The 12,603-nt window shown below is 38.6% G+C and overlaps 1 protein-coding gene across 1 annotated transcript in view; it reads left to right on the top strand.

The window, feature by feature from the left end:
- The window catches only part of Dock4 (dedicator of cytokinesis 4), a gene marked incomplete in the record, with an annotated part of 287,342 nt that overhangs the window by 99,723 nt on the left and 175,016 nt on the right, over window positions 1-12,603 (top strand). Inside the window, 3 exon segments of the mRNA XM_013510564.1 lie at window positions 6,410-6,491; window positions 7,367-7,427; window positions 11,084-11,216. Of these exon segments, the coding sequence (XP_013366018.1) occupies window positions 6,410-6,491; window positions 7,367-7,427; window positions 11,084-11,216 (276 nt within the window).

The following is a 12,603-nucleotide window of genomic DNA, read 5'->3' as shown; positions in this document are numbered from 1 at the left end:
TTAAAATTAGAAAGCACATTAATAGCTGTATCTAGGAAGAAGTGCTTGAGGAGCCCTTTCATGTGCTGCCAACGAACAACTTTTTCATTTGTGTTAGTAATGTGGTTTGAGGAGAAAGGGGAGGTCTTTGCTGGTAAGATACCAAGGGTTTGTTGCTTGTTTGCAGGTATGTGTGACAGTCACAAAGACAGTAGTTGGGCGTTGTTAGGACCTGGGCTTTGGGATGAAATGGAAGTTCTTTAGCATGTGTGGGCCTTTGAGCATAGGGGACTCTTTTCAGTCTGCCCTGACCTAGTAAATCAGGATCTCCCAGTAAGGCCTGGGCCTTATGCAGCGCCTCCAGAGAAGGTGGGTGCCCTGGATGAAAGACAGCGGGTCCCTTGTGTTAACCCTGAGTGTTCCCTGTGCATGTGGCATCTCAGTGAGCACTAAAGCTTGTGCTCAGGTGGCCGCTCCAGAGCTGCCAGCACGCCTTGTACCCACTTCTCCCAGTGTCTTCTGCCTGGCCTGAGGCAGCGCCAGCTTTGAGACATCATCTCGGTGATTTACGGTGCTGCTGAAACTTTTCTACTTCGAGTTGGCTTTTGTTGCTTATGCTAGGAAGAACACAGTTACAGCCTCTTCTCAGTGTTGGGGAGGAAAAAGAAGTTTTTCTTCAACCCCCATAGGTTGTCAGTCGGAACAGGCCCCAGTAACAAGAGACAAGTTAACAAGAGAAAAGCTTCAGTTTATGAACGTGTATTTCATGTGTACATGGAAGATACTCAGGGAATGGTGAGCAGTTCTCAAAGAGGTGACTTTGAATTCTAGCTTACACAGCATCATCAATAAGCAACCGTACATGTTTAGAGAAGTGGCAAGACGAAGGAATTATGTGTCGTGAGGGCCAGTAGTTCGGGATGGGTAGGCAAATAGATGGCAAAAGGTATTTAGTAAAAGTTGTTAACATAGGTACCTGCGCTGCTGTGTCCAGGCCCACAAGAATCTAAAGTTGTCTTCATTGCTTAACTTTGTTCTCCCAGGTAGAAGGAGGCTGGCAACCCTTGATCTTCATAAACCTGTGTCCTGTTTTTAGGCAGATAGAAAGAGGGCAGAGAGACTTCCTGCATGTACAGCTTCTCAATTGTCTTTAGCTCAACAGCGCTTATGCCAAATAGGCATATTTTGGGGCAGAACATTCTCATCTCCTGCAACGGATTATTGGAAGCATCCTGTACTGTTAGTCAATCAGGAAGCATTTCAGAAAATGTAGGAGAAGCAGTAAAACAAAAGCTGTTGAGATCCTTTTACATTTGTGTTCCTGGCCTTCCAGATAGAGCACCAAAGCCGGTACTGTTGAGCTGTCCTCTTACCCTTCGCATCTTCTCATCCCTCTTATTGTACGCACTGTTCCTCCTGGGCTTCTGCTGTGCCCTCCTGCACGGTTGCTCAATGTAAAGTCATTGTTGTCTCTCACACACAACATAGTTATGTTTAAGACGCGTGACTTGGCTTTGCTTTGCCAAGAAATCAAAGCAAACAAAGTTTGATTTTATTTAACAAAGCATCCTTTTTTTTAAGGCAAGATCTCACTCTGTAGTGTTGGACTTGAACTTGTGATCTTCCTGCCTTAGCCTCCCTGGTGCTGGTATTACAGGCATGCACCCCCATACCTGGCTTCACAGGCATTAAATCACTCGATAGTGTTGCTTCTTGTGAGAGCTGGGTTGTAAGAGATAAATTTAAATCTGTGTAGGGAAATATAAAAAAAGTCTGCATGAAAATCTTTAGAATATATATATCCCATAGGAAGTGTCCGCATCTCTGGCATTGGCCATTCGTATCTTTACTTCCATTGCACTTTGAAGGCACTAGATTGTAGTGGTAAGACCCTGCTGGGAGAGCCGTTGGTACTGTTACTTAGGTGGCTGCCTGACCTTTCTGGACCCGCCCTAGCCTGCCAGACTCTGGACAGGGCCTTTGCAACTGAAGGCTGCCTGCTTCTGAGTGGTTGAGAGACAGAAGAGAAGCCTGTAGAGGCTCTAGAAATGCCTGTTGTGCTTCCTGCAGTGCTTGCATCAACCCTAAGAACATGTTTACCAAATTATGCTCTTGAAAAACACTCTTCGTTATGTCTTTTTCAGGACATCAGAATTTCAGTTATGTAGTCAAGCAAGTGATCACAGGTCTAAGCCTCATAAACACAGATATGTTGTGCCTTTATGTTTCGGCTTCATGCATTTATTAATTACTCTTTCTGAATTTTACTGAAAACGCACTAAAAACCCTTGATTCCTGTGTCATGGGTAATCTTGCTCCTCCTACTCCACTGCTAAAGGGCTCCGTTCTTTCAAGAACAGGTAGCATTGTAACCAGGAGCCACAGTTGGACTGTCGATGTTAATAACCGGCCTCCTTCCTTTGACCAGCCGTACACTCTGGCTAACTTACCTGATAGCTGGAGCTCCAGCTTCTTTGTGTGTCAAATGGGACTGTCGTTCTGCCTCATAGGGTGCTTGTGGGGATTCAAGGAGAAGTTCCTCTAAGGCATAAGTCACAGGGTCTAGAATGGAATATGTATTTGCTTTTATTATTTTTCCTCAGAGGCCATGCTAGTGACACATATTTATGTTCTATTTTATCCCCTTGGTTTTATTCAAATTCTTGCTGAAAGAAGGTGGTTATAAATAGTAAATAATTATGATTTGTTATTTTCTTATTTCCAAAAATATTAGTCACTGTTGATTTATGATGGCTCACACAGAATTTAGTCAGACATTAAATTTCTTCTGCAGTGACATTTTCTCTGAAAGAACATGGCAGTATATGAGGAAGGCAAATAATGATTTTTCTCTGCTGATAATCGTACTCACTTTTCAGTGTTTTTAGATATATTCTGTTTACTTAATCTTGAAGAAGAGAGAAGCATTAGAAAATATTGCTACCGTAGATTTTCCATTCCTATATGTTTAACATTATAAATATTAAAAAAAAAAATAGAGAGACAGTATTACATGGCATGATTTAGGACAGAGAAGAACTGTGAAGTTAATTAGATGAGTCCCACATCTAGTGGTGAGGCACCACTGATTAAAATGTCTCTTTGGAGAATTTTGTACATTTCCCTTCCATAAAGTAAATGACATTCATTGCACGTGTGAATCTTGGGAAGGATTTAAAGCTCTCTCGTTATTTGAATGTTCTTCTCCTAAAAGATTGAATTTATTTAGTCTTATCACTGGCTAGAGGCCATAGATACCCTGGTGTGAGCCTTTCCCCTAGCTGGTCACAGTGTAATAGGAAAGAAACAGGCAGACGTCCTGTGACTAGGAAGTAGGTATAGATGATGTATTGAAGGTATATGCATCTTGTAGTAGGACATGTTTTAATTTTATGAAAATTAGTTTTGCTTCCTGGTCACGTGTAGTAGGGTTGCGATAGAAACAAACTTCAGATAGAACATCAAAAATACATTTGTGTCTGGCCACAAAACTTGACATGAGGTAGTCTGGAGAATGGTAGAGGATGTGCTGGGATGAAGTATCGTTAACTTGTTTAGGCATCGCTTCTGCTGTTCTCTGAACTTGTGAGTGTGGGTGGGTAATTATAATCCAAAGATTCTGAAATATATTCCCATAGGCCTTTTTTCCCTCTAAAACCATTTGCTGATGGAGTAGTTGCCACACCAGTAAAGCCGAAGAGAAGCTGATTGTGTTCGTAGAACAACTGTGTATCACCAAAAGAGGAAAAACGTCTTTTAGTTGGTCACAGAGATTTTTCTTATTTCCCGTTTTAAAACCACTACGAGTTCTAATAAACTGCATTTGACTTATTTCTCCAGAGTATTATCTTCCGTCTATTTCCGTCTCTCCCTCGAGGCATCCTTAAGCTAAGCGATACGTCATGGGTTTGGTACATATTGATATTCTTTCTCGAATAGGATATGATATACTATAATATGTGCATAATCAGGATTCTGTCTAGACTAGTGAAATTAAAATAGTGACAGCAAAAAGGATCTTTCTCTGAAAATAGAATATTTTAGAAAACAGGATTTTTTTAAAGCAGAACATTGATGAAACTCACAGATAAGGAATAGTATTTTGTAACAACAGTTGATGTTGTAATATCTCAAATGTTGGTCGATTTTTCTATATTAATCTTATTGGTATTTGTCATCTTAAACTGATCTGTCAGAAGATAGTATGGATGTCTAGAATGTTTCAGTATGCAAAGAAGACCTCACACAGATACAAATCTCAAAATATACAGCGTGGATTCTACTACCAGTGATACACGTGATGGGAAGTTGCTCATATTGCTTACATTTTGTGCTAAAATGTAATTAATAAACATGTTAGCTAGGGACTGGCAGTGAAGAAATGCAACAAACAGCAGTCTGAAACCTTAGTAGTTTTGACCAAGTAAAAGCAAGTTCCTAAATCTTCTTGAAGTTTGCCTTTGTTCAGTAGACTAATTTATTTCTTAACTTATTTTTTAATTGACAAAGCTACCAAAGGACAGTTTCAATCAAGGGCTGCCTTGAAGCATTTTAAGTCAGAAGTCACATGTCTTTCTCCTAAGAAGAGCAACATTTACCCTGAAATCTTAGGACTTGGCTTGATAAGGTCATGTGGGTGTCCCAAGTACATGAATGCCTTTGTCTTTATCTCAGCATTCTGGAAATGTTTGCTCAATATTTGTATACAGCAGAGAAATAGTTTTCCTATAAAACTGAAGTGAAATGTGAGGGTTTTCAGTTGATAATTGGGATAGAATCCTTACTTAGTAAAATACCAGCTCCATGATCTTGAGCAAAACTATTTTTATCTTAGTTTTTCCATCTATAAAATGGGGTATGTATCATAATAATACCTACTTCCTGAGAGCATAGTGAGTACAAAAGGAGTTAATCCATGTAAAGTCCTTAGCAGAATGCTTGTCAAATGATGGGTTCTCAAAAATATTACCTGATGATATGACTATTTCAAATGTAATTATTTTGTCCCACAATGAATTTTTGTTTATGTTTTTATCATACCCTAAATTTAAAACAATACTGAATTTTCTTCAACTATAATGACAGCCTGCCATCTTTTTTGTTTAATTATAGTAAATGACAATTGGATGAGACTAATTAGCTCTGCTTCCTTGTTTGTACATCATTGCCAGCTCTGTTTCAGAATAACACCTTGTGGGAATTGAGCTTCAGTTGAGGATTCTTGCAGCAATTTATGTTTTCATCATTCATGCCTTATCAGCCACCTGTTTTGTAGAAAAGCCTGAGTAATAGGAATGAAAACGGCTCCCTAGAAATGTGGATTGGGTACCCTTCCTCACAGGGGAAGTCAGAAATAGGCATAATACAAGAACAAGATGAAGTTAGCCCGTTGAATCTGTTAAATATATCTGTCCAGATTTAGATCACAAAAGAAAACCAAAATGTTCCAAAACAGCCATACATTCGAATGCATATGCTTCCTTAGAGATCTGCTTATGGTTCTCATTTTTCTCCTTCTGTGTATTTAGATAAAGAGCCATTGTTTCAAGCAAAGCTCTAGTGATGAATAACACAGAAACTGGGTAGGTTCAAGGCTTTTTCTAAGACCCCACACTCTCTGTCCCTCCGTGTCTGCAGGCAGAAGCAGCATTGAGCAAGGACACGCCATGTGATAATCTCACATTCAGTGGAGATTCGTTCTGTGTTCTCTGCCTGTGGCAGTCAGCTGTTTGATTTTATCATAGGCACCAGGATATTGAAATTTCATTAGGATTCAAAGCTCACGGTGGCTTTTTTCTTGGATTTGTAATCATTTCATTTTTTAACATACATGTGATATTATCTTGACTCTCAGTGGTGTTCATAACTATTTATTGCCTTGAATTACTGGCTGATCAACAGCATCATTTGTGTTTACATTAAATGTAGGTAGCACTGTATTTTCAAATGCATGTTCAGTGAGATCTGTTCATGTATAGACTAAAGAAAATGCAAATTTTACTTCTTAGAACTTCTGTTTGCATTTTGGATTATAGAAGTCCATAAAATATAAAGCTATTTGCTCTTAATTTTCATTAAATAATATAAAACTTGAAAAAAACTCAGGTATATGCACAGAAATTAGGCTGTATTTTCTCATTTTGTGCATTGGTTTCCCCTTTTGAAATAATATCAGTGTTATTAATGGCATGGAAACCTACCCTGTTGTTTTAAAAGTTAATTACTTTGCAGATGCACTTATGTTTTGCTCCAACAGTTTTATCAGAAGTGAAGCAAATGTTTGCTATAAGCAGTACTCCCCTAACTTATATAAGCACTTTTGTGAGTGGTCTAATAAATGTTGAGCTTAACTCTTCGGAGAAAGAGCAGTTATCAAAAGGATAAATATTAAATCATTTTTAAGTGTGAAACTTCTTTCCCCCTCTTATAGTGAGAGATTTTTCTTGAGACTGAACAGAAATGGGCTTCCCAAAGCCCCAGAGAAACCAGAACGACACTGCTCTCTCTTCATGGTAAGTGGATCATGTTTCATCCATGGGGCACATCCCTCCAATTATACAGTGACTCCTCTGGTGACCCACCTGGCCCACAGCTGTTCAGACTTAGGAGCATGAGCTGCAGTGTGGTCTTATGGTGGTTTCTATAGTACAGTGCTGTAATTTTTGCTGATTGTACAGTATAGTACAGAAGTATAGTTTTATGTTCTGTTATACATGATGGTACTGTATGTAAGAGTTTTGCACATAAGCACAAAGTCATCAAGTTAGAGTTTGCTTTGACCATTTCTTTGTTCTGAATATTGCAATATACATATGCTATACAATTCCTCATTGAGCGACCAATTAAGGTAATCACCTCATTCCAGGAACAGAACTTGGTCATTATATGAGGACTTCATATTACTTAGGAGAAATTGTTGTGAGAGAAAATAGTGAATTTGCTTAACCTTTGTAAATAGCACCCAAATTACATCTATAGCCAAAGTATTCAGAGTTACTTTGCTTCCTTTAGCATATTATTTTAATACTGTTTGATACTTCTGTCAGTCTAGTGTTGACCCTGTTGTACTATTACCAAAGTACAGTAGAGATGGATCTTAGCATGGGGCCTTATATTTAGTATGTATTTCCAAAGTGTTTAAAGAATGCATAATTGAGAATTGAATCATCCATAGTCTTTCCTTTGAAGTATTTCTTGACAATAATTGACTTAAAGTTGATATTTTGAAAGTAGGATTTGTATCATGTGCTTCTGCTATAAGCATTGTATTAAGAATGTCCATGTTCATCTTTGTCTTCTATTATATGTGAAAATAATGTAATATGCTGTTTAATTGCTGCTGTATAGATTGTGACTCCTACACTAACCAGGCTTTGTTTTTTGATAGGATTTGGGTAGCAGCGAGTTAAGAAAGGACATCTACATTACTGTGCACATTATCCGAATTGGTAGGTATAGCACTGGTCCCTGCGTTAGGACAAGTAGCTGGGAAGTCTCTCTGTGGGCGTTTCTGTTTGGGTTTTGGGGTTTTGAATTTTGGTTTTGGCTGTCTGCAGCTAAATTTGAATCCAAGAAGCGCAGAAGTTGTTCATTGTTCTCTGGCCCTCACAGCCTCACATACAACTTCTTCACCCACCATAAATGGGTTTTTGTCTCTTTCAGTATGTCATTAAGTACTTGATTGTGTTTCATTTTGTTTCATTGGACCTCCTAAATCTCTCTGATCCAAACATCTTGTATTTGTATTTTTAAGTTCCAATTTCTCGTAGCATAAAATAAACTTTTAGGAAAAGCGTTCCATGCAAATTTATGAAAGCTTTACACCAACCAGCGTTTTCTAAGTGCACAATGCCGCAGAAGATTGCTACCCAAGGTGCCATAAGAGAAGAGCTCTGAGGCACCGAGTACTATGTGTTTTTTCTGTATAATGTCATCAGCTTATTAAAGGCTCTGAGAAGTCCTACAAGGAAAAATAAATATGCATCTCTAACTTTTTTGATCCCAGCTTTCCTGACGTTTGATTTAACTATGAAACATTTAGATACTGTAGCATTTGTTAATATTTTGCAGGAAACTCTGGTGTTCTCCATATTCAGTGGAGCCAGAATATGTTCACTCATTTTCCACATGAAATGCCTCTGAAAGCAAGTGTTGTACAGCAGAGTAGCAAGGTGAAAAGAGGACTAGTGTAGCCAACACAATTTTTTCCAGTAAGGCTATCCAGTCACTCTTGGGAATTTATTCCACTTCTTCACTAACTGTGCTGCATTACCTGCATAGGAATATTTCTGCAAGAGAGTTAATAGTTCGCTATGCAGTTCTGCAATGTGATCTTTGTTTTTATAGGCTTTTATTTTATACATACAGTAACCACATGGTACATAGAGAAGATTATGAAATATGTGGTCAATCCAACGTAGATAATTCTATCTGATTTTCTCATGGAAATATGTTCTGAAAACCTGTTTTCATTTAACGTTAAGTTTATATTTGAAGGCTAGGAGAAGTAAGTTTTAAAAAATAAACTCTTTGTTTTTAATTTTCATAAATTAGCATGTGGGAAAAATGAAAAAATTTAAAATCTTGGGAAAGAGTCTGGGTTTTCATGTACTTTTGTGCTAAAACTTGTATCTGTTCTAAGGACGGTAGGGGTACAGTATGTTGTGTGATTTTCTTTGTTTTTTAATTCAAATTTGTTATGCAAATTGGTAATATAAGATGTGGTTTTGTATATCTTCATGAAAACATTGCTAAAATATGAAAATAATCTACATTACTGGGGAAAAATGTAAACCACTTTTGCTTCTGGAACTTTCTAGACAATATCTATAGGTTTGCATGATGACAAAACATGCAGAAGAGTATGTGCCCTTCCAGCCCCAACCTTTACTCATAGCACTGTGGCCCAGGAATCCACCTTAGTACTGTGACCTATCCCAGAGCTAATGTATGGTATTTCATTAATGATATTTCTTACTAAGGTTTTTAATGGTCATTAAGTTGTCAGAAAGAATATCGAACCATAAAATTACCTACCACCCCTAGATTTGGTTAAGTGAATACTTCCCTAGGATTGCTACAGAAAACTTACAAGACTTACTTACTGACTTGATATTTTCAGACTGAGGCAAAGTGATATTAAGGTAAAACACTCTAAAAAAAAAAAGGTTAAGACCTAATTTGCCAGTTCCTTTGAAGCAGTGAAATTAAGGAGTGGAAGACTGTTATCTATCAGGGACAGGAACTTCTTATTTTTTTATAGAATGTCCCTGTACCTGCTTTACTGGGAAAAGGGCACAGTGACCCTCACTGGCTGCTGGAAGTAGGAGCAATAATACATCAGTTCTGGGAATTTATGCCCAGATTTGGAGAAAAGGGGAGAAACAAGGAGAAATTAATAGTTCTGTATTCCTCTGTACATCTGAGTTACTGAATTCTTTCGGTGTGTCTGCCTCCCCTTTTGGCTCCTGGCTGGTTGCTCCATAGTTTATTTTTCCCCACTCCTCCCACGTTCCATCCTGCTTAGAGAATTTTCCTAGAAATTGGACCAGTACTATGCATTCTTATTAGTCCTAGGGTTGAGCACACCAAGGCTGGCCTCGGGTCATCCTTTTTGTATAGTAATTAAAACCAAAGCCTTGGTATCCAAGGTGCCCACAGAGCCAGGAAAGAAAACGTACAGCCACATGTGACAGTGCTTGGAGGGACAGAGCTAGCTGGAGAGCCTGCTCGTGTGGTTCTCAGAGCAGCACTCTTCCTAATCTCTTTATCATCTTGGATCTATAAAGGAATGAGTTAAAAATTTGTTACTTTAAATCACTAGATTGATGAAAATTGTAGTATGTATTTCACCCTAATGCAATCTGTAGTCATTCAAAATAGAGATAAATAGGATTTTTTTTTAATTCAATGAATGGCCAGTATTTTAAATTCATTTAAGTCAGTTCTATAACTAAAAGTATGGTTGGTTGATAGTTAAATTTAAATATGACATTTCAAGGTGTTTGCTTTGCAGGCAGAACTTATATTAAAATTACATAGATTGAAATTTAGCCACAGAAAACAGCCACAGGTCATAGGAATGTGATGTTTAAAGTTCATACATTCCCGACATCTAAAAAGCAACTGTCTTTATTTTGTCCATTTTTTAGTTTTTGATTCTGTTCATTAACTAGCAAGTTTTGGGCTGCTATTTATAAATATTTCACTAAAGATGATATGTTACAGAGGTGGTTTTCCTTTATCAGTGGTGAAGGGAAAACCAAATTGGATATTGCCATCCTTCTGTTTTTTTATTATTCTATTCAGCATTGGATTTTGGCAACACAGGAGATATCTTGATGTGCTTTAGAATTTTGCTCAGAAGGAAACAATTTGTGAATCTGTTGACAAGCATCTGGAGACAAATTTGCAGATATTTTCCCCACGTTAACGTGCTATATTTCAACTTTGGCATACTTACTGGTGCTGGTTTTCAAAATAATCCACTGATAACTAATTGGCCAACAGCAAATTAAAATAATATATCAAAGCATGGTTTAAAATATATGATAGCTAGGAACAAGTTTAAGCTTTCTAACAATCAAAATGATCCCCAGAGACAGGAGAGATCCACCGAGTTATGAATTTCCTGTTCTGTAAGGCAGGAGCCTGCTCCTTTCACCAACTGTGCTTACCTGGTGTATTTGAAGAATCTCCAGTTCTTTCCTTTTAAAAGTGAAATTTTTGAAATAACTTTCAAATATGGAATTTATTTTTAAGAAGAAAATGAAATAGGCACCATCACTGCCTTCAATAATGTGACCTCCTGGTCTGCCTCCATGGGAGTATGAAGGTGGTTCCCAAGCATGGGATCTTTGCAGTCTTTGTATTCCAGAGAGGACACTGTTACCGAGAATAGAAGGTGCTTGTTGCAGGTCGTACAGCTCTATGATCAGAAATCAGAGCCCAGGACGGAAACACTGTCTTCTGTTACCCTGCACCTATGTCCTTCTCCTGACTCCTTTACATTTTGTAGGGCTTGTCTTGTTGCTCTGTGTGGCTCTATTTAAGATGAATCTAATCAGATGTCTCCGTGGGTTGTGTTTACTGTTTAATTGGACAGGTCGAATGGGAGCAGGAGAAAAAAAGAATGCCTGCAGTGTGCAGTACCGGCGGCCCTTTGGCTGCGCAGTTCTCAGCATTGCTGATCTGCTAACAGGAGAGACGAAGGACGACCTCGTCCTCAAAGTGTACATGTAAGACGCGTGCACAGGGAGGGAGCGGCTGGGCACAGGGGGTGTGTTGCTCCTACCTGGGCAGACACTGCTCAGTGCGGGTCACTGAGGGACAGTGGGTGGATGGGTTAGGTTTATGAAACATTTTTCGGCCCTGTAATCTGTTGACCTTCTACAAATGAGCCTGCCAAGGAACATGAAATCAAGAGCCAGTGAATACATACAGTTTATCAATTAGACAATCTACCATCTAGAATGCTGCTGATGAATTTATCAACCTAGCATTTATTCGCCTTCAGACGGTTTGTTCTTGGAAGGAGGAAATAGTGTAATTTTAATATAAATTAATTAGAGTCAGGAAAGGGAAGCTCAAGTGATTATGTTCTTATGCCACATATTGGTTAGCTGGATCTACCATAACAAAGTACCACAAACAGCATGACAATTCAGTGACCATTTATTGCGGGTTCTGGAGGCCGGTAGTCTGAGGTCAGGGTGTGGTAGGGTTGGTTCTTTGTGTAGCTGTGAGGAACAATCAGCTTTGTTCATCTCCCCTGGCATTTGATGTTCTGCTGATGGTCTTTGACATTCTGAGGTGTATAGATGCGTCTCTGTGATGTGTGCCTCTGTCTTTACATGGCGTTCTCCATGTGTACATGGCCATCTCTGTCCAGATTTCAGCTTTGTTAAGGATACAGTCACATAAGATTGGGCTTTCTTCAGTGATCTCGTTATGACACATGCTTCTGTAAGAACCCTTTTTCTAAATAAGGTCATATTACAGGATATCGGTTATTAGGACTTCAGCATTATCTTTTGGGAGAATGCAGTTTAACCCATGATACTTTATTAAGAACATCCATGATATGGCTAAAATTCTAAGTTAAATGATGTTTTAAATGCATACGGCTTTGTATCAACCTATTCTGACCACCTTGCTAAGAGGTGGGAACCACTATAGCAGGTGCATTCCTGGCCCAGGGACTGTGTTTCTGGTCACCTCCATGAGCAAATTGCTTTTGTCTTTTTTTTTTTTTTCCAGAGCTTGTCCTGATACCTGCAACACATGCCAATATTTCTTTTTCATATGTAGGGCTAACTCCACTGACTGTGGGACATATACTTCAGAGTGCTTTTTGACCGCTGTCACACCGTTCATGGATTTATCTCCTCTCCACCCAGTGGAACTGCTCAACACATTTAGTAATTAGCTAACAAAGATTTATCCATGCACTGTGGTTGAGGACTAGGAACTCACTTTATCCGTAATAAACAGGGTAAAACCTTGACCTGGATTTCAAACTTAAAAAGTTCTTGAAGCTAATGGATAACAGAACTTGTCATACTTCTGTATTACATGGCAGCGCCTCATTTGTCGTGACCGGCCTTACATCCATAGTGACCTTCT

Source organism: Chinchilla lanigera, unplaced genomic scaffold (assembly GCF_000276665.1).
Source record: "Chinchilla lanigera isolate Chin_1 unplaced genomic scaffold, ChiLan1.0 scaffold00009, whole genome shotgun sequence".
Taxonomy (NCBI): Eukaryota; Metazoa; Chordata; class Mammalia; order Rodentia; family Chinchillidae; genus Chinchilla; species Chinchilla lanigera.
The sequence above is the reverse complement of the archived record's forward strand: the minus strand, read 5'-3'. Positions and strand labels throughout refer to the sequence as shown.